Source organism: Gorilla gorilla, chromosome 3 (genome assembly GCF_029281585.2).
Source record: "Gorilla gorilla gorilla isolate KB3781 chromosome 3, NHGRI_mGorGor1-v2.1_pri, whole genome shotgun sequence".
Taxonomy (NCBI): domain Eukaryota; kingdom Metazoa; phylum Chordata; class Mammalia; order Primates; family Hominidae; genus Gorilla; species Gorilla gorilla.
The window spans coordinates 44,088,724-44,108,203 of record NC_073227.2 but is presented as its reverse complement, the minus strand read 5'-3'; the positions used below and the strand labels follow the sequence as shown (position 1 = coordinate 44,108,203).

Here is a 19,480-nt window from a genome sequence, read left to right as displayed (position 1 = left end):
ATTAGCTTTCTTTTCTTTTTAAAAAAATTTGAATTTAATATATACTTCAAACTGGCTGTATTGTTTTTCCAAACAGGTCACTGTAAGTAGCTTTATTTATTTAAAGACCCACTTGCTGAGAACCAGGCACAATTACAGGCTCTGTGGCCTGTATTGACGAGAAGCTGCTGACCAGCCACATCCCTACAAGATGCATAGTACCACCCCTGGTTTATAGGCATCTCTGCCAGGCTTGCCACACCACGAGAAGGCCAAGGGACTGGCACAAGTGTCTGGCACCTCAGCAGTGCCACTTGGTCATTCATGAGCAGTCCCTCATGTTCAGGAACAGTGCCTGTCACCCAGGCCACTTCAGCTGCATCCACTATAGGAAGGAGCTGACTGGTGAGGCCCATGAGCTGAAGGGTGAACTCTACTGCCTGCCCTGCATTGACAAGATGCTGTCCCCATTTCTAGGGACTGCAGCCAGCCCATCAAAGGCCACATAGTGAATACACTGGGCAAAGAGTGGTGGCATGCAGAGCTCTTTGCCCTGAGTGTGAGAAGCCATTCCTGGGGCCCTGGCACTATGAGAAGAAGGGCTTGGCCTACTTTGAGATCCACTACAGCCAGCTCTTTGGGACATCTGCTACAGCTACAGCCATGAGGTCAAGGGTGACATGGTGTTGGCCCTCAACAAGGCCTGCTGTCTGCTTCTCCTGCTCCACCTGCAAGAGCAGGCTCACTCTGAAGATCAAGTGTGTGGAGTTTGACGTGAAGCCCATGTGTAAGAACTTCCCACTGGAACTGAAGAACAGGCTGAAGAAGTCATTGGAGCTCACGTCTTGCTAGGCCTAGCCCAAGTCTGGGGACCTCAACTCTGAAGGCTGTCTTGCCTGGCCCTTCTCTCCCTCCCTTCCTTCTCCCAGAGGACCTCTGCCTTCTCCCTCTCCAGCTCACTGCCTTCTCACAGCCACCTCACACTTCTGTTGTCTGTTCTTGGACTCCTCATCTCCCTTTACGTGCTTCTTGTCCTCCCCTTGTCTCCTTTCTCATCATCTCCACCCTTTCTATTCTCTTATCTCTGCCTTCCCCAATGTCTTTTCTCTCCTTTATGGTGGCTTCTCTCTTTCCTTCTGTGCAGAGGCAGTGACCCAAGAGGTGGGGAGCCTGTGAAAGGCCTGGTCCCATGCCCTATGACTGCATCTACCTGTGTCCATGGACTTCAGCCCGCAGAACTCCAGGGATAGCAAATCAGGGTCTGGGGTCACCAGAGCTCCTATCCTGACCTGTCCCTCCCCACAGGGGACCAGGTTGCACATATTCCTGTGGGACCCTCCACCTCAGAGTACACCCACTGCCAGAGCAGCCCACCTGAGCTGCAGGACCAGGGCCACCCTTCAATCTCTCACCATTCATTTAACCAAGTAGTATCCCTGTGCCCAAACTGGGCCAGCAAGTCCTGCCACCCCATTCACTACCTGCAGGGACAGGAGCCCACTTCCATCAAGAGGACTTTCTGAAATCCAAACTTGGCCCCTGCCTCTGGCTAGGCCACTTGGTTCTTCCCTCCCCCAGCCCAGAACCAGTGTTGAGACTTTGGGTGTGGCTGGGAATAGGAGGTGGTAGGGTCAGAGGTGGCTTATTTCCACCTCTAAGGAGGAGAATTCCTCCACAACCAGTGCAGACCTGAGGTTGGGACTCAGGCTTGCATAATGAAGGCTTAGTCACAGGAAAAAAAAAAAAAAAGAAAAAAACAAAAAAGCAAAGCACTTAAAGTGCTCAAAGGCACTCTCAATTTTATTTCTGTAGCCCTAAAATTAATTATTAGACATGGTTTTTAAATATTTGATTTCTAAACAAATCATTACCTGATGATTCATCAAAGTGTCACTGAGAACTCAAAACCAAACAAAAATAATTGAAGCAAAAATATGACTTATGAACGTAACTATTAGCTGCTGAATTGCATAATTTTTAATTCAAAAATATAATGCAAAAGCAATTTTTTAAATGCATCAAATGTATTTGAACAGGTTGTAGCATGCAGATATTTGCATCTTTTTAAAGTTTTAATAATCACTTTAGGAAGAAGATTAAAACTTTCACCATCTTAACAAAATTTGCACAGACTTACATATTCTCCCTTACTCAAATGAACTTATAACCAACCACAGACTCATTTTGCTTGCCTCACCACAGCCAGTAAGTTAAGGAGGTGGAACAAGGAACAAGGAAGGCAACTTTATTTTGGAAAGCCAGCAAACCAAGAAGATGGCCAACTAGTGACCTAAAGTACCATTTTAAGTCGGTACAAATTTCAAGCTGTTTTTATGTTTAGGGTAGCAGGAAGAGGAAAGGGTTGGGATCAAGATGTGAGCCACAACCGCAGACATTTGGATACTAGTGAGAGTTTGAGGCAGCTGGAGCTGCTTTGTCCATGGTCAGGTCACAATGCTTCTGCAAATCTCTTTTTTTCTTTGTTTTCTTTTTTTAAATTTTAAGTTCTAGGGTACATGTGCACAACGTGCAAGTTTGTTACATAGGTATACGTGTGTCATGTTGGTTTGCTGCACCCATTAACTTGTCATTTACATTAGGTATTTCTCCTAATGCTATCCCTCCCCCAACCCCCCACCTCCTGACAGGCCCCAGTGTGTGATGTTCCCTGCCCTGTGTTCAAGTGTTCTCATTGTTCAGTTCCCACCTATGAGTGAGAATATGCAGTGTTTGCTTCTGCAAATCTTTAACAAAACATAGCTGTTTACATACTTTTCCTTTAATCACAGAGTTAGTTAAGAAAACTACATGACTGTTTTCTTTGAATTTTTTCTCAGTGCTCTAAAATTAGCCTGTGAGCAGGAATAGGTAAAGACCCCTTAAACAATAAATGGAGTTAGATATGTTAGTTTTTCTACTGTTTCACTGTTACCAATTAGTTAAGACAGAATTAGTTGTAAAATGTGACCATTTTTCTGTCATGTGTACAATCATCACATTTAATTTCTAATGATCAGGAAATGCAAAGCACAGAAATGAATCAGGTAATTAAAGTTTATGTTTTTAAGTTGTATAATTATTTTAACATTTTTTATTTAAAATATTACAAATTGCATTGTATTACCCCTTTTCTGCCACAGCCACTATATGTTGAATATAAAATTTTTAATAATTGAGATACCTCTGCAGATTTAACCCTTTTTATGAGTTAAAGTTCAGAGCCCAAATGTCCTCATCTGAGAAGTAGGAATGTTAACTTGTTGACTTTTTTCAACAACTATTTTATACACACACACACACACACACACACACACACAAATTATGAGCCAGGTATATGAAATAGATACATATATAGCAGCATAGTAGAGATACAATAAATGTTAGTTATTAATGTATTAGTCCTCCTAGCTCTCATTTGATCTTAGTTGACCCTAATGGTTTTCAAAACCGCTTCTAGCAGGCAGATCAAGATGGTGGAATAGAAGGCTCTTCCAACTGTCCTTCACTAAAGGACACCAACCTAATAACTATCTACACAGAAAACAAACTTCATATGAACCAAAACTCAGATGAGCACTCACAGTACCTGGTTTTAACTTCTTATCACTGAAGGAGGCACTGAAGGGGTAGAAAATACGGTCTTGAATCAACACCATTCCTCCCCAACCCCCTAGCAGCAGCAGCATGGTGCATTGAGGAAACTTTTTAGGACAACGGGCTGGGCAAAAATTTCTTGAGTAATATCCCCATAAGCACAGGCAACCAAAGCAAAAATGGACAAATGGGATCACATCAGGTTAAAAACTTCTGCATAGCAAAGAGAACAACCAGCAAAGTGAAGAGACAATCCACAGAATGGCAGAAAATATTTGCAAACTATCCATCTGTCAAGGGACTAATAACCAGAATAAATAACAAGCTCAACAATTGTACCGGAAAAAATCTAATAATTTGATTAAAAGTTGGCAAAGATTTGAATATACCCTTCTTTAAAGAAGACATACAAATGGGAAACAGGAAGATGAAAAGGTGCTCAACATAAATTGGCAGAAAAATGCAAATCAAAACTACAATCAGAAATCATCTCACCTAAGTTAAAATTGTTTATACCCCCAAAACAGGCAGTCATAAATGCTGGTGAGATTGTGGCGAAAAGGGAAACTTCTTGGTGGGAATGTAAGTACAGTTACTATGGAGAACAATTGGAGGTTCCTCAAGAAACTAAAAGTAGAACTACCATATGATCCAACAATCCCACTGCTGTATATATACCCCAAAGAAAGGAAATCAGTATATCTAAGAGATAGCAGCACTCCCATGTTTGTTGCAGCAATAGCCAAAATATGGAAGCAATATAAGTGTCCATCAACAGACGAATCGATAAAGAAAATGTGGTACTTATACACAATGGCGTGCGATTCATCCATAAAAAGAATGAGATTCTGTTATTTGCAACATCTGTGGAACTGGAGGTCAATATGCTAAGTGAACCACCTGTTATTTATTTGTGTGATCTAAAAATCAAAACAATTGAATTCATTGAGATAAAGTGCAGAAGGATGGCAGCCAGGGGCTGGGAAGGGTAGTGAGAGGGTGGTGGGATGAGATAAGAATGGTTAATGGATACAAAAGAATAAAAGGAATCAATACCTAGCATTTGATAGCACAACAGGGTGCCTATAGTCAGTTTAATTGTACATTTTAAAATAACTAAAAGAGTATAACTGGATTGTTTAACACAAAAGTACTTGAGGGGATGGATAACCCATTTTTCATGAAGTGATTAGTAAACATTGCATCCCTATATTAAAACATCTCATATACCCCATAAGTGTATACACCTACTATGTACCCATAAAAATTAAAATAAAATATTTTTTTAAATTAAAAAACTGCTTCTAGCAATGTTTTCTTCATCCTTTAAAACATATGTTATGCACTAATAAAACAGATTACCACAAGTTACGGGCTGAACTGTCTCCTCCCAAAAATCATATGTTGAAATCCTAATTCCTAGTACCTTAGAATGTGACTATATTTGGAGGTAGGGCCTTCACAGAGGTGATTGAGTTAAAATGAAGTTATTAGGACAGGCCCTAATCCATTCTGACTGGTGTCCTAAGAGGAAATTAGGACATACAAAGAGACACTGGGGATGCCCAGCCACAGAGGAAAGGCCATGTGAGGAAACAAGGAAAGTGTCTGCAAAGTGAAGAGAAAGGCCTTATAAGAAAACAAACCTGCTGACATCTTGATCTTGGACTTCCAGCCTCTAAAACTATGAGAAAATAAATTTCTGTTGTTTAAGCCACCCAGGCATTTTGTTATGGTAACCTTAGCAAAGTAATACATCACGTTTTTGTGTTAATTTGTTAATATTGATATATGATGAGCAGGATACCCTCTGGTACTTGAAATAATTAGTCCTTGTGCTCTTGTTGCTCCAAATCTCAGAATAACTTTGTGGCATCACATCAAAGTTACAATAACCATATGATTAATGGAGGAAAAGAATGACATGTTGAGATGTAACTGCTTAGAAATCAGCTAGCTAAATAACATGAACACTAAAATAATATAGAATAAAATTCAAAATTGTGACTCAGCAAAATTACTGTTGGGGTCTGCTTGTAAAGACTCAAGTTCTCATATCAAGAGCCACTCTTCCAGCAAAGATGCCCTATCTTTCATAACATCTGATAAAGAATGTTGCTGAACCTTTCAAAGAGAAACCAAGAGAGCTTCTCAGTTAAACGACTGAGCAATCAACCAATACATTAGACTACAGAGACACAAAAACTCACTTCAATCAACCCAGCTGACCCAAATCATGATTTTACAGCCTGTTGACTGGCTTAACAACAACCTTCATAAGATAGAAGTAGCATTTATATCTCACTGGGGAGGATCTCATCTTCCCCTCTACTACTGCCTCATTTGTCTGCTCCTGTTTGCAGCAAGACTCTTCATTACATTTGTCTAACTTGCTGCCTTCTCTCTTTAACCTCTCATTCTTTCTTTGAACCTTCTTTATTCAGCCTTTTGTTTCCCATTACTCTTCGAAAACTGCTCCTGGCAAGGTCAGAACAACCTTATTCATGACTGTAATGACCAGTTTTCAGTCATCATATTGACCTATCACCATCTATAGCATTTTACACAGTTAAGCACCCTCCTTTGTGTAATAATTCTACTAGTATTGGTCTCTAGGATGCTACTATCTTGTGGTTTTCCTCTTTCCTCACAAGTCAGTCTCCTCAGTTCCTTTACTGGGTAGCCTAAGTCCTAGAGGAACACATCAAGTCTCGTAACTTTGCATATAGTATATCTTCTGCACTACCCATATGTTTAGCTTCAGTCTGAATCTACTCATTGAGTTCCAGACTGTAGTTTACATTTCCACTTGAATGTACAACTAGCATCTCAAATATATCTAAAGCTTTTTACTTGCTCCTCAGCCTTTCCTTGTCCAGGACTCAGGTGCAGAGATATTAAGCAGCATTATTCAGCTAATGATTGGCAAAGCTGGCATTCAAACCCAGGAGGTCTAGCTCAAGAGGCCACACTTTTACACTCTGCCGTTAATTATATCTTTTCTGAATTACGGCAAAAGATTCTCAACTTGTCTCCCTAATTGCATGCTACTATGTGGAAGGAAGCAAAAGACAGAGTCAACTTCTAAAATAAAAGATTATGTCTTTTCTCCTAATAGCTATTTCAGTTAAGTTAAAATGGAATGTCTTTATCAATGTCATGTTGCATTTATGAATATACATATTTAAAATATATTTAAATATAAATACAAGTTGGAAATGATTGTTCCAATGTACCACCTGCTATTTTTTAAACACTCTGCCTCACTCACTTTGCTATAAGCATACTGTTCCTCAGCATCACTAGGCATGAAAAGGCCTTAGAACTTTTCACTTAACTGTTTCTTCTGTTGGCCAACACTCTTTCCAGACATACACATGGATCACTCTGTTAACTACATGTTCACCACCTTGAATGTCTCCTTGCCAGGCAGACAATCTCTGATCATGCCATATGAAGTGGCATCATCATCTTCCTGCTATCCCCTTTATCTTCTTACTTCATTGGGCTTATCACCACCTGATAATTGACATATTTATTAGTATATATTTTAATAATCTACCTCCACTAGAATATAACACTGCAAATGCAAAGTCTTAGATTAACCACTGTATTCCTAGAATCTAAAATAGTGCTTGTGCCTTATCTCATATTCACTACTGAAACATATATTGAATGAATGAATCATGGCATAATGAAGTAGCTTGAAGAAGAACAATGATTTCACTGAAAGCTAGAAACAATGGGAAACAAAATAAAAAATAAAAACAAAAACAAACTCGGCCGTTGCTGGAATGAGGAATAGGGGTGGCCAGATTCTGAAGAAGTAGGAACATTAAAGATGTGGGCTAATATTTTATAGCTGCTATTTTTCTGGGTAAATTTAAAGAATCTGTACACAGGACAAAAAGTTGAAAATCTAGTCTTTGCTCAGGTTGAGATGATTTTTTAAGATAGAATAAACAGCAGCGCTTTTGCAGTCTTGTTCAGGAAACAACATTGGAGACTCAAGGCACTAAAATCCTAGCAAGAATGGAGGAATAGAAAACTAACTATAGCTAGTTTTCCTTTTAAGACATTTGTTGAATTGTGATGCCACATATAACAGTAAGCTAATAAGCTTAGCAGAAAATCCCTAATAGTGCAGTAGAGTTGTTTGTAGTCTCATGATACTAAGAATACAAAAATTCAATTGTATTTACTACCATGCAGAGAGACCCTTGTGAGCATACAAGCTCTCATTTGGAAGCCTTGGGAAGCCATATGGTCGGAGCAGGTATGAATTGGAATCTTGACAGAACATCATCAAAACTGCCCACAACCTCAATTCAGCTCAGTCCCATTGGATCAGGATCATCAGCCTCCTCTTTGCCAAAGGATGGAAAGGTAAATCCTCTATGGAACTTCTCTATTGTTTTTTCAATTTCTGGCATTTAAAAATGAAGAAAAAGGAAAAAAATTCAAGACAATTGACCCTTTGACCAAAATGCTAAGATGAAAATATAGACAATAGAAAGAAATCCCCAAATGATCAAGCTGTTAGAATTACCAAAGAAGGACTAAATAACAGCAATGATTGATATTAATATTAACAAGAAAATAGAGAAAAAATACAGAAAATATTGGATAATTCTGTCAGAGAATTGGAATTTTAAAAAATCAAATAAAAATTTTAGAAGTTAAAAACATAGTAACTAAAGTTAAAAACAAATGGGTTTTATAGCATAATTGACATGCACCAACGGTTAGTGAATTGGAGACAGGTTAGTAAAAAAAATCAAATATATCCAAAATGAACACACAGAAAAAAATATGTAGATAAAAGAAGTATGTGAGACACTGTTAAAATGTCGAACATAGATATAATGTGTTATCTAGAAAATTGGGAGGAGGCAATATTGGAGGAGAAAATGACCAACAGTTTTTTTTAATGGATATGTTATTTATACCAATAGATTCAATATGTTAGCCGAACTCTAAGCAAGGTAAATTAAAAAAAAAAAACCTACACAAAATTACATTGTAATAAAACAATGGAAAAGTCACTGAGGGACTCTTAAAATCATCCAGAGAATACCGAAACCCCAAACTTAGAGTAATAACAATACAATGACAGTGGCCTCTCACCATAAAAGATGAAAGCCAAAAAAAAAACAACTACAATTATTAAAGTGCTATATGAAAATATATGCCAACTAGAATTCCATATCCCTTAAAATATTCCTTGAAAGAGATGGCAAAATAAAGGCTACTTTGGAAAAAGAGATTTCCTCAGTCAAGCTGCGCTGAAAAAAAAAAACCAAAAAACTACAGATAATGTTTTAGATAGAGAGAAATTGGTCCTATGTAGAAGTGCCAAAATGCAGTAAAACTAAAGAGCAAAGGAAAGTAAAAAAAAAAATCAGGTAAACATAAATTAATATTGACTGTACTAAATGATGATATAATGTCTTTTGAATAAATGTGCAAGCATTGTCAGGGAAGAAGTGAATGTAATTATTTGTATTAGTTACAATGTCAAGGATGTGTGCTTTAATTTCTGGGGTACCTGCTAAAAGGAAAGTGAAAGAACATATGACTTTCATGCTTATAGAAAAGAAAAATGGAAAACTAAAATATATTTTAGTAATTCAAAGTAGAAAAAAAGAAAAAGGGACAAAAACAGGTCACACTGAAAACAATAGTAGTAAGGTGGTAGATATAAGGCTAAATATATCAGTAATTACATACAAAACTAAGCACTTCAATTAAAAGCAAACGACAAGAAAACCTATACATGTTCTGGTTCTCAGAGACACACATAAAATATATAGACATATGTTGAAAGTAAAAGTTTGAAAAAGATATATACTCTGCAGATATTAATCTAAAGAAAACTGATTTCCCAAAACTAACAAAATACAAAGTTGTCTTTAAGGCAGGAATCATTACTTCAGATAGAGACATTGCTTGTAAAGGAGTGGTCATTTCACCGGGGAGTTAAATGAATAAACTCTTTACAGTTCCAATAAAATGGTAAGCTTCAAGGGTCACAGTCCAGGTTTCACGTTCATGCTGTAAGAAGATGAACTCCAGACAAGGGAAGTGCCTACTATGGTACAAATTGAACTCTATAAATATGCTCTGGCCCCAGTGCAAGTGTATATACCCCACATACTTTATACAAATGGTTACATTGATGAAAGAATTTGTATTATTATAGTTTTATATTGAAAATAGTTCAGGACCTATTGAAAGTAGCCAATATGCTTGAGTACATTTGTATTAATCCCATGTTTCTTAATCATTTTCTGCCCAGCTACTCAAGTACCTAATAAAAATAGAGTAACATTTAATGAAATATATTTCTTGTTAGATGAACTTAGCTTTTGCTCCCAAGGAATTTATCTGGTTTGTGCTATCATGTATGTATTATTATTACTAAATACCAACTCTTGCCCACTCTGAAATAAAAGTGTGAAATTACCTTATAAACGTACCTGAAACTGGCTGGGCGCAGTGGCTCATGCCTGTAATCCCAGCACTTTGGGAGGCCAAGGCTGGTTGGTCACCTGAGGTCAGGAGTTCAAGACCATCCTGGCCAACATGGTGAAACCCCGTCTCTACTAAAAATACAAAAATTAGCTTGGCATGGTGGTACATGCCTGTAATCCCAGCTCCTTGGGAGGTTGAGGTAGGAGAATCAGTTGAACCCAGGAGGCAGAGGTTGTGGTGAGCCAAGATCACGCCATTGCACTCCAGCCTGGGTGACAGAGTGAGACTCCGTCTCAAAAAAATAAATAAATAAAAATAAAAATAAGTACCTGAAACTAAATGGTTAAATCAGTCGCTTCCCACACTATGAGACTGCCGAGTTGAATCAGGAAATTAGACGTATAACAACTATTTTAGAACAAGTTAGAAATCAAACATTTGACATGCTAAATCAAATTACCAGAGATGCGATGGTTCTTATGAGGATGATTTTCCAAAACATAATGACTTTCTGTTTTACTCCATCTCATGAATAAATAAACAGCGTGCATTCACGGGCAAAGAACAATATGGACACATTCCAAATAAAGCAGATCTTATCCAAGATTTTATAACCATATTCCAAAATTACAGGATTGAGGTTTCCTATCAGGGCCTTAGTGGAAACGCTAAATCTCATTCAGTGACAGATGTTGTACCTATGTCTCGGGATTCAAAAACTTAAAATATTTTAAATGCACTCATAGATCCAATATAATCAAAATACTAGAACTTTTTAAATCATTTATATCAGTTGACTGTACAAATGACAAAATCAACCCTTAGGGTTATTACGTATTTTAAAAGACATAACCTGCAATCACTTAAAGTCATTAAACTTAAGTAATGAATTCCTAGCAATACACATTTTAAATTACTACTGCAAAAGAAATAAACTCCTGACCTCATTTGTAATCCATCACCAATCATTATAAAATGTCCTTAAAGTAGACTACAGACTATCAGGGGATCTTCTGTTATGCCCTAGGACAAAGTACTTAAAAAGTATTTCTCTGATGACTGCGTAATATGAGTAGTCATCAGCTTTACACTTAGTGAAAAGTATTTCCAGATTGTGATAAAAGCTTATTTGGTAGTATGTGGTAATGATGTAATATTTTTTGTTTAATGTTATTTTGTGTATTCATTTGTATATTTTGCCTTTTATGTTTGCTTTTTCCATTTTGTGCATGGTAATTAAATAAAAAATTTGGAAAGTCTAATTTGTTCTATATAGACATCATTTTATACTGGAAGTCAAGCTCTTGTCTCCCTGAATTATAATTAAAATCCATTTTCCAGCTTGATTTTGGAAGGTGCATATCGTTACTAATTTCTCATCTCACTTCCCCAGTAGATTATCATTGAATCACCTTTAATAAGCAGCACTAGTAATGTATGTATCCCACTTATCAGAGATTTTGTAGGTCTCTCTACTTACCAATTATCTGATCCAGAAAAATTAGTTGCTATTTTTCCCATTTTTAGAATAATTGAGCAATAGATTAGTAAATGCCAATGGTGTATATTTATAAAATCTCTTTTAAGCTGCTCCTCTCTGGTCCAGACACAGAGAAAACTTTGGGGGTATAAAAAGGTTAGTTAACCTTACTGCAGATGACTAATGCAATTGCTGCTCTGATGTTCTTGGGGATAAAAACTCCTTAGTTAGGGCCTGTACATTCCAGCAGTTATAGTGGCGCATTTTAGTGGTTGTAGTGATGTATGAAGCATTCACGGTGTGAAAGGCATGCCTAATTTGCAGAATAGTTTTATGGAAAAACACCATTATTGAAAGCATGTAGCATTCTGTTAGTCACATGCCCTAAACACAGCAAGCATCAGTTCCCTTTGCATTCATTCTCTTGTTCTCATTCACTCTTTTATTCCATTTAAAAATATTTGTTGTGTATCTACTACATGGCTGGTATTGAGCTACTTAGCAATTTCATAAGTGGATCTAAATTTGTAAGATAATCAACTACTTGAAGAACAAGAAATGTGGTTGTTATTCATCCATAATGCAAATAAACTTGCCGGCCCTCTGGGATTTGATTAGAAGTTACCTAATTCACTCCCCGAGTAAACACAGCCTCCATTTTAATAAATTCCTTTTACTTTAAAAACTCTTCAATTTTTACTCAACTACATTAAAGGTGCATAAATATTTTACAAGGATAATTTGAAATATTTTTATTTTAATGAGAAAGGTGTCATTGTTGATATCTTTGGAATCTAGAAGCCCAGGAGTTGAAGATACAAGTAATTCCTTTATATTTAGTAGCTCATCACTTTTAGAAAAGTGCAGCATCTTGATGGAAAACATCATCAGTAGTTATCTTGGGCAGGAGTGGAGATTTCCTGGGAAGGTAATAAAGTAACTTTCTGGTTTGGATGGTAATGTTCTATATTTTGGTAGAAGTTTAGGCTACACAGGTGCATGTATTTAGCAACAGTTGAGGAATGTACACTTAAGATAGGTGTATTTCATTTCATGTAATTTTTTTTTTTTTATAAAAAACTGCATGCTGGGCCGGGCGCGGTGGCTCATGCCTGTAATTCCAACACTTTGGGAGGCCAAGGCGGGTGGATCACGAAGTCAAAAGTTCAAGACCAGCCTGGCCAAGGTGGTAAAACCACTCTCTACTAAAAATATAAAAATCATCCAGGCGTGGTGGCAGGCGCTTGTAACCCCAGCTACTCAGGAGGCTGAGGCAGAGAATCGCTTGAACCCGGGAGGCGGAGGTTGCAGTGAGCCAAGAACGCGCCACTGCACTCCAGCCTGGGCAACAAAATGAGACTCCATCTAAAACAAACAAACAAAAAAAAAACCCTGCATGCTGAAGTATTTAGGGGAAATTGTTGAGATGTTTGCAATTTGCATTAAATGGATAGAAATAAGATGAATTCATGGTGCTATCTCGGCTCACTTGCAAGCTCCACCTCCCGGGTTCTCACCGTTCTCCAGCTTCAGCCTCCAGAGTAGCTGGGATTACAGGCACCCGCCACCACGCCCGGCTCATTTTGTTTTTGTATTTTTAGTAGAGACGGGGTTTCACCGTGCTAGCCACGATGGTCTCGATCTCCTGACCTCGTGATCCGCCCGCCTCTGCCTCCCAAAGTGCTGGGATTACAGACATGAGCCTCCGAGCCCAGCCGTAAAATTTTAATAGTAGATCTGGGTAGTGAATTTTGGGGTGTTCATTAAAAAGTTCTTTCAAATTTGCTGCAAGTTCAAATATTTGCATAATAAAGTGTTTGAAAGAAAATAACGCAGCATTAGAAGTGCATATAATTTATTCATTCTCTTTAGCAATTTTTATGTCAATAAAAGTATTCAGGACTGAATTAAATTGTATTTAATTTCAAAGCTGCCTTTTCGTATGTAGCTACTGTTCATAATACTGAAAGTGGTTTCCTGCATGCGTTGCTTTAGAACTCAATTAACATTGATTTGTCCACTGCTGCAGACTATGTTAACACTAACAACTTAGAATAAATTTAGGTTTGCTCTTTATGAATAAGTTCAATAACTTGCTGCTTTCATTCCTACTTCCTTTCCAATGCGTTCTAATTAAAAGTTATTAATGTTTGTGTTTCCTGGCAATTTTACTTTTATATTCCTATTCAAATTACCATATTACTGATATGTATATTTTTCCTAATGTCGCATTTTATTGTTTGTTATTTCTATTTACAAGTTTAATGACTCTACTTGGATGTTCAACATTTAACTTTCAGAAAATTTTCATAGTTCATTAATTTAACTTGCTCTATTTTTCAGGTATGAACTGTTCTAACAGCAAGCGCTAGAGCAGTGGTCCAGAAAATGGTTAGTTTCGTTAAAGGTGTCAGAAGAGCATATAAAAAATACTATGTGCATTTTTTTATTTTTAAAAAGGTTTATTAATATTTAACCTATAGATTGGCTAGGACATGCTCTGTTGGTCTTTATCAAACAGTCACATGTCACAAACAGCATTTGAATTGCCTGAAGAAAGAGTGAGTGCTTTACAATGTGAGTACAAGCTCATTGTACTATATTGTGTTTCATACTTGACCGTTTAAGTAGATTTATAAATATTCACTAATTTTAACTAAGTTAAAGCAGAAAGGATAATTGGTTTAAAACACTTCTAAAAGAGTAAGCAAGAAAGGATAAAAGAAAGACAATCTGTGGAATGGAGATAATACAAATAATGTAAACATTAGAAAACAACGAGAAAATTACAAAATCAATTTATCTTCCTGACCACAAAATTGGAGAACTTCATAGCCTTGTTATGTTTGTGTGTATTTATGTATTTATTTATTATTATTATTGTTATTATTTATTTATTTATTTTTGAAATGGAGTCTCGGTCTGTCACCCAGGCTGGAGTGCAATGGTGTGATTTCAACTCACTGTAACCTCTGCCTCCCGGCTTCAAGCGATTCTCCTGCCTCAGCCTCCCGAGTAGCAGGCAACAGGCGCCCGCCACCACTCCCAGCTAATTTTTGTATTTTTAGTAGAGAAGGGGTTTCACCATGTTGGCCAGGCTTGTCTCGAGCTCCTCAGCCTCCCAAAGTGCTGGGATTACAGGCTTGAGCCACCACGCCTGGCCCGTTGTTATGCATTTGAAACAATGATGTTCTCAAGGTTATCTGACCAAAAGTTTACCTAAAACTAGTTAGTAAGAAGATTAGCTGAAATTATACCTACTACCATTAGTGATGAAATTAACCCTAAAGGAATTTTATGTCTAATAATATTAATACATGATAATATGAAGTCTTCATGATACGTGAGATAGTTTTTAAACATGGAAAAAGCGAAGACAAATTTCTTCGATTTTTATAGAAGGAATTTAAAAAGTTAATACTCATTATGTTACTTTACCAAATGTTACTTCCACAAGTAACTCATGTTTGTAAGTCAGATTTCAGTGATGGACATAAAAACCAAAAAGAATTAGGCAAATACTTGTCCTTCCTGCAATAGAGCACTGGAATATCACATCAAAAGAAACATAATGCATTTCTTTAGAAGATAAAAATAAATTGCTAGAAGATTTGAACAAACAAGTACTTTGTGGGGGTACTCAGTTGTATGAAAGTACCTATATTTCAAATGCGCCCCATTTTATGGTATTCCACTTCAGCAATGAAATACATAAATAACTACTTTTGTGTGATCTTCTAGAAAAAAAGTACAAGGGAGAAAATAAGTTTTCCATACTGCCTTTAATAAAATCAATGCTTTCTTGAAACACTTATTTAAATAAAACTGCTCACAGAGCAGCTTCTTAGATTAGAATGAAAAGAGAATTCCAGGATGAAACAACGCCACACATGAAAATCCTTCTGTTCTTATTCAGAGACATGCTTTGCAGTGTAATACGTTTTTCTAGGTTTTTGTGCTTTAGTTTGGAATACCCTTATTTTGCGAGAGAATTCCAAAAAACTGCTGCAAGAGTTACTTTTGTACTAATTTTATACTAATTGGCTAAACCTAAAGGTAAAACACTGTGAGACATGAGTTTCAGATGATATGGTTTTGACTTTCTGGCTGAAATAACTGCTTAGACACTGGCTGCAGATGCTCTCTGCCAAAGCATGCTGTATGTATTTAGAATACAAAGCATTTGGATAATTACACTGTTGTGGTTAGAGTTATTAAAGTAAGATTCTTCTAAAATATGGTAAAGTCTTGTCAATACATAACCAAGTTTAAGAGACTCCTTCCTAGGCATGAAAACCAAGTCTTCAGTCATCATGCAACTATCAAAACCTCTTTCTGTTGAAGCTTTCATAAAGTCCACACTAAACAAATCTGGGTTAACAGATACATCAATAAGTAAAAAACTAATTAACGCAAAAATAAATTGCAGTTTTAAATACAATGTCTTCTCTCCATTAAGATTATTTTAATAATGCATGTTTAATTCAAAGAGCAATGTAACTGTGAAAAATAATTTAAGATAAACTCTGTAGTAAGTCAAGATACATACTCATGTATCTGTCTACACTCAAATGAAATATAAAGCCTTATACTCCATGTTTATTGGCTTTTGTAATCCTTTTTAGGTGGAATGTTTTTCTTTTCCTTTTAGCTTTCTTTAACATTATTTAACTCTTAATGTGTACTAGGTTATGCATTGGCTTCGCTCATCTCATTTCAATTAGAGATGAATACCAATCTATGAGACAAAGTCAAAGCTTTGAAATTTTAAGAATTAATTTGCAAACAACATATTTTGAAATAGCAGAATTTGTGAATCACAAAATAACTACATAATTAAATCAATTGCAGGAAGTCTGTAATAATTAGTCATTCCTCAAGAAAATCAAATAGTCATAAAAGGCAAAGATAGCCTCTCCTTAGATGCCTGTGGCAGTCATTTTCAACGAGACTTGGGACTCAAATTAGGAGGCCCACATTTAGAACAATGAGAAGAGTTTTGCCACCTGCTGTAGAGTTTTGTGGAAGAGTGTTTCTCCAAAGGACCAATTTTCTTAAAGAATGATTGAATACATTTCTTTTTTTGGAAAAGCAAACATTTAATTATACAGGAAGTTTTCTCCCAAAGAGTCAGAAAAAATTTTTTGTCAACTTAAGCTTTAATTAAACTTAAGAATAATTTATCACTTTTAAAAACACAATATGTTCCTATCAAAATCTCAAAGACTTTTTTTTTTACAGAAATAGATAAAAACAATGCTACAATTCATATGGAACTACAAAGGCCACAAATAGCTAAATCAATCCTGAGAAAGAAGAACAAAGTTGGGGGCATCGCACTTTCTGATTTCTAAATATATTCTGAAGTTACAGTAATAAAAACAGTATGGTACCGGTTAGAGACAGACATATAAGACCAATAAAACATGCAAATCACAACCACAATAAGATACCATCTTACACCAGTCAGAATTGCTATTCTTAAAAAGTATTTTAAAAATGACAGATGTTGATGAGGCTGCAGAGAAAAGGGAATGCTTATACACTGCTGGTGGGAATGTAATTCAATTAATGTAATTAATTGAACCTCTAGGGAAAGCATTTGGATAGTTCTCAAAAAACTTAAAAGTACCATTCAACCCAGTAATCCCATTGCTGGCTATATACCCAGAGAAATATAAATCATTCTACCAAAAAGACATATGTATCTGTTATGTCCATAGCAGCACTATTCACAATAGCAAAGACATGGAATTGACCTAGGTTCCCATCAGTGGTGTTTTGGATAAAGCAAATATGATTCATGTATATCATGAAATACTATGCAGCCATAAAAGGAAGGAAATCATGTCCTTTGCAGCAACACGCATCAAAATCATCATCCTAAGCAAATTAATACAGGAACAGAAGACCAAATACCACATGTTCTCACTTATAAGTGGGAGCTAAACCTTTGGTACTCATAGACATAAAGATGGGAAAAATAGACACTGTGGACTACTAGAGGGAGGAGAGACATGAGGGCAAATATTGAAAAACTACCTATTTGGTGATGATAATTCATAACCCAAACTGCAGCATCATTCAGTACACTCATGTGACAAACCTGCTTATGTACCCCCTGAATCTAAAATGAAACTTGAAATTATTTTTAAAAGAAGAATAAAAATAATAAAGAGTTCAGAAATAAACCTGTGCATTTATAGTGAATTGATCAATGGACTTTAATCTTTTACTGAGTATATGCAGCATTATTCCTCATACATTTTACTTAGTAACTTCTAAATTAAAATTTGCTTTCATATATGTTGTGCTTACCAGGGAGACACAGCACTATCCATAAGAATCCAATGTCTGATTCCCATTGCATTCAGAGTTCTCAGTGCCATCTTCACTGTAATGTATATTCAGATATATTCTGAATAAAAGGAAGGGGCATGTTGGCAAGAAGATTCTGACTGCATATCAGGATTAGACCCAGGCTCTTTGAACTTTTTGTTTCTGTATCTTTCAATTGTGTGGCTTTGGGAAAATTTACTTGATCTCTGTGCTTGAATTTTATCATCTGAAAAGTGTTAATAAGAATACTAATGAAATTTCAGAGATAATAAACCTAAAAGGCATTGGAGTATGTACTTGTTAAATATTAGTTGTTGCTGCTATCTGGATCTTAAGATATGTGAGTCACAAAAGAGTAAGGAGTGTCCACCTGAGGAGGATGAAGAAGTGGTAACCTCAGGAATAAGCTGAATTCAGTTATGCCAAATGGGGAAAATGAATATTGAAGAATAAATGAGTTAATTATCATAGAATTGGGGTTTCTGATAGCACAATAAATGAGTGCTGCTTCAATAAAGAAGTGAGCAATAAAAGAAAGCATGAATCTAAAATTTTTACATAACAGGATGGTTGTGTTGAAAAGACTAGATAATTAGATTGGCCTGTAATTTAGATTATGGACAAAATTATGAAGACAGGAAAGTCAGTTAGCTTATATGTCCACTAGAATGAGTTTAGACCTCTCAAGTGTCAGTTATGTTCAGATGAATTGTACCTTCTCTCAAGTGCTACATTCTCTTGGATGGGAGATAACTTTGTCCCCTGGTGAAAGCTCGCATTGGTTGCTCAGGCACTGGGAAGCTGTTTTTGTTTGGAGTGTGCTTATATGCATCCTATAGGGGGACAGCTGAAAACCTGGTCTCCATCTGCTAATCTGGTGGGCAGACGCCATAGTGGAGAGAAACCTGGTATGCAGAAGATGAAGACATAGCACAACGTAAGTCATGTCCTATAGATCTATATCACCTGTAAGGCATAATATCCCAGCATGTGCCTCTGAACTCACATTCTGAAGGTGCGGCAAACATGGATGGGATCCCTAGAGGAGTGGGCACCCGAAATATATGCTTCTTGACCATGCAGGCAAGAGTGGAAAATTGTTAGTATTTAGATTTATGTATATGGTAATATGATTTAAACATGCTTTGTTCACATATTTCTATCTAATGAAGTTATCTTCCTGTCCTAGTGAGGTGGGTAACAATGTGTCTCACTGTCACTGTTTTGGAGATTTTGCTGAACTTGGTGAACTTGCTCTACTCTGGCCTGGACAGAAAAGAAAAGAAAAACTTAAACTTCTTGGTTTCCTTGTTCTGCCTTCCTATTGTGATGGGTGAGTGCTTTTGCTTAGGCTTGTAGGCCAGGGCTCTGGTTAGCTGTGCTGCCTGCTCCTCTTACTTACAACTTTTGGGGATGATAGCCTTTAATTTTCTACAGCACTTCAAAATAGATTCTTTCGGTGGTCTGCATTAGAACTTTTTTTAACATCCATATAGGAATTTTATGCCCATTAAATTCTACTTAAAAACCTTATGGCAGAGAAAGGCCAGGTGCAGTGGCTCACAGCTGTAATCCCAATACTTTGGGAGACTGAAGTGGGAGGATTCCTTGAGC

The 19,480-nt window shown here is 36.7% G+C and overlaps 1 protein-coding gene, 1 long non-coding RNA gene and 1 pseudogene across 7 annotated transcripts in view; all 3 read left to right on the top strand.

Annotated features, from left to right (window-relative positions):
* The window catches only part of ARAP2 (ArfGAP with RhoGAP domain, ankyrin repeat and PH domain 2), a 190,402-nt gene extending 178,487 nt beyond the window's left edge, over nucleotides 1–11,915 (top strand). For both annotated transcript variants that reach the window (XM_055385843.2, XM_055385842.2), the window contains one exon: nucleotides 7,786–11,915. In XM_055385843.2, the coding sequence (XP_055241818.2) occupies nucleotides 7,786–8,010 (225 nt within the window). In that variant the 3' untranslated portion in view covers nucleotides 8,011–11,915. The remainder of the gene's footprint in view (nucleotides 1–7,785) is intronic.
* On the top strand, nucleotides 30–4,830 carry LOC129533316 (LIM and senescent cell antigen-like-containing domain protein 2; annotated as a pseudogene).
* Nucleotides 11,916–13,450: 1,535 nt separating the features above from the next.
* Nucleotides 13,451–19,480, top strand: part of LOC134758311 (uncharacterized) — a 93,361-nt gene continuing 87,331 nt past the window's right edge. For all 5 annotated transcript variants that reach the window (XR_010133361.1, XR_010133365.1, XR_010133362.1 and 2 more), the window contains exon 1: nucleotides 13,451–19,199. This is a non-coding gene — a long non-coding RNA (uncharacterized lncRNA). The remainder of the gene's footprint in view (nucleotides 19,200–19,480) is intronic.